Here is a 923-nt window from a genome sequence, read left to right as displayed (position 1 = left end):
GAGGCTGGGTCTGAGCGGAGGACAGGCTGCTGGGGTTTCGTCTACCTGGGGGGCCGGAGCCGGCGAAGCCTGGCTGCCGGGGGCCTGAGGGCCGAGGCCAGCTCCTTTGGCGACGGGGGTGGCCGGGGCTGGGTCTTGGGCGGGAGGCGGGGCGCTGACTATGACGGAGGCGGGCACGGAGAGGTGGGGACCCTCTGCGGAGAGGGGCTGCTGGCTCCTCTCCTGCAACAGGCAGCCCTCACGGGGTCAGAAGGCCACCCTCGCCCAAGGTCCCCACCCGCCAGTGCTCCTGGGGCTCCAGAGAAGGGGGCAGTGGGCAGCCGGGCAGAGAGGCACAAGGAGGCCAGGCAGAGGCCAAGGAGGCTGCAACCTTGTGGCCCCTCCCACTCTGAGCTCCTGTCAGTCTGTCTTCAGCCCCACTTTGGCCTCCCCGCCAATCTATCATGTCCGATCTATCCGTCTATCTGTCCGTCCGTGTCTTTCCCACTCCTTCTCTGAGACTCCTTTCCTTGTCTGTCAGTTAGCCAGCCTGCCTCTCCCCTCATCTGTTAGCCCCTCTCCTTGTCAGTCTGTCTGTCAGGAAGAACCTCCTCCTGTCTACGGGCCTGCCCACCTGTCCCTCACTCTTCAGGGCTGCTCCCAGGGACTGGTATGCGGAGCTCCCATGCCCTCGGGAGCCCTTTTCCTCCCACAGCAGGGCTCCCTGTGGGTGGCGGCCACATTACCTGGGGCAGGAACATCTGCAGGGAGTCCTGAGTGAGGATGGCCGTGGTGGCGGCAGCGGGCGGCTGCCCCAGGACGATCTTCTCCGGGCTGGATGCCAGGCCTGGGCTGGGCTGGGGAGTGGTGGCCTGCGGCGGGGCTGCGGCCTGGGGGGTGGGGGCCTGAGGGGGCTGCTGTGCCTGTGGCTGCTGCAGGCCCAG

The 923-nt window shown here is 67.6% G+C and overlaps 1 protein-coding gene across 1 annotated transcript in view; it reads right to left on the bottom strand.

Annotated features, from left to right (window-relative positions):
- Window positions 1-27: 27 nt before the first annotated feature.
- Window positions 28-923, bottom strand: part of BICRA (BRD4 interacting chromatin remodeling complex associated protein) — a gene marked incomplete at its 3' end in the record, with an annotated part of 21,718 nt that continues 20,822 nt past the window's right edge. Inside the window, 2 exon segments of the mRNA XM_027767218.1 lie at window positions 28-222; window positions 726-923. Coding sequence (XP_027623019.1) covers window positions 28-222; window positions 726-923 — 393 coding nt within the window.

The sequence above is a fragment of the Tupaia chinensis genome, unplaced genomic scaffold (genome assembly GCF_000334495.1).
Source record: "Tupaia chinensis unplaced genomic scaffold, TupChi_1.0 Scaffold000067_1, whole genome shotgun sequence".
NCBI lineage: Eukaryota > Metazoa > Chordata > Mammalia > Scandentia > Tupaiidae > Tupaia > Tupaia belangeri.
The sequence above is the reverse complement of the archived record's forward strand: the minus strand, read 5'-3'. Positions and strand labels throughout refer to the sequence as shown.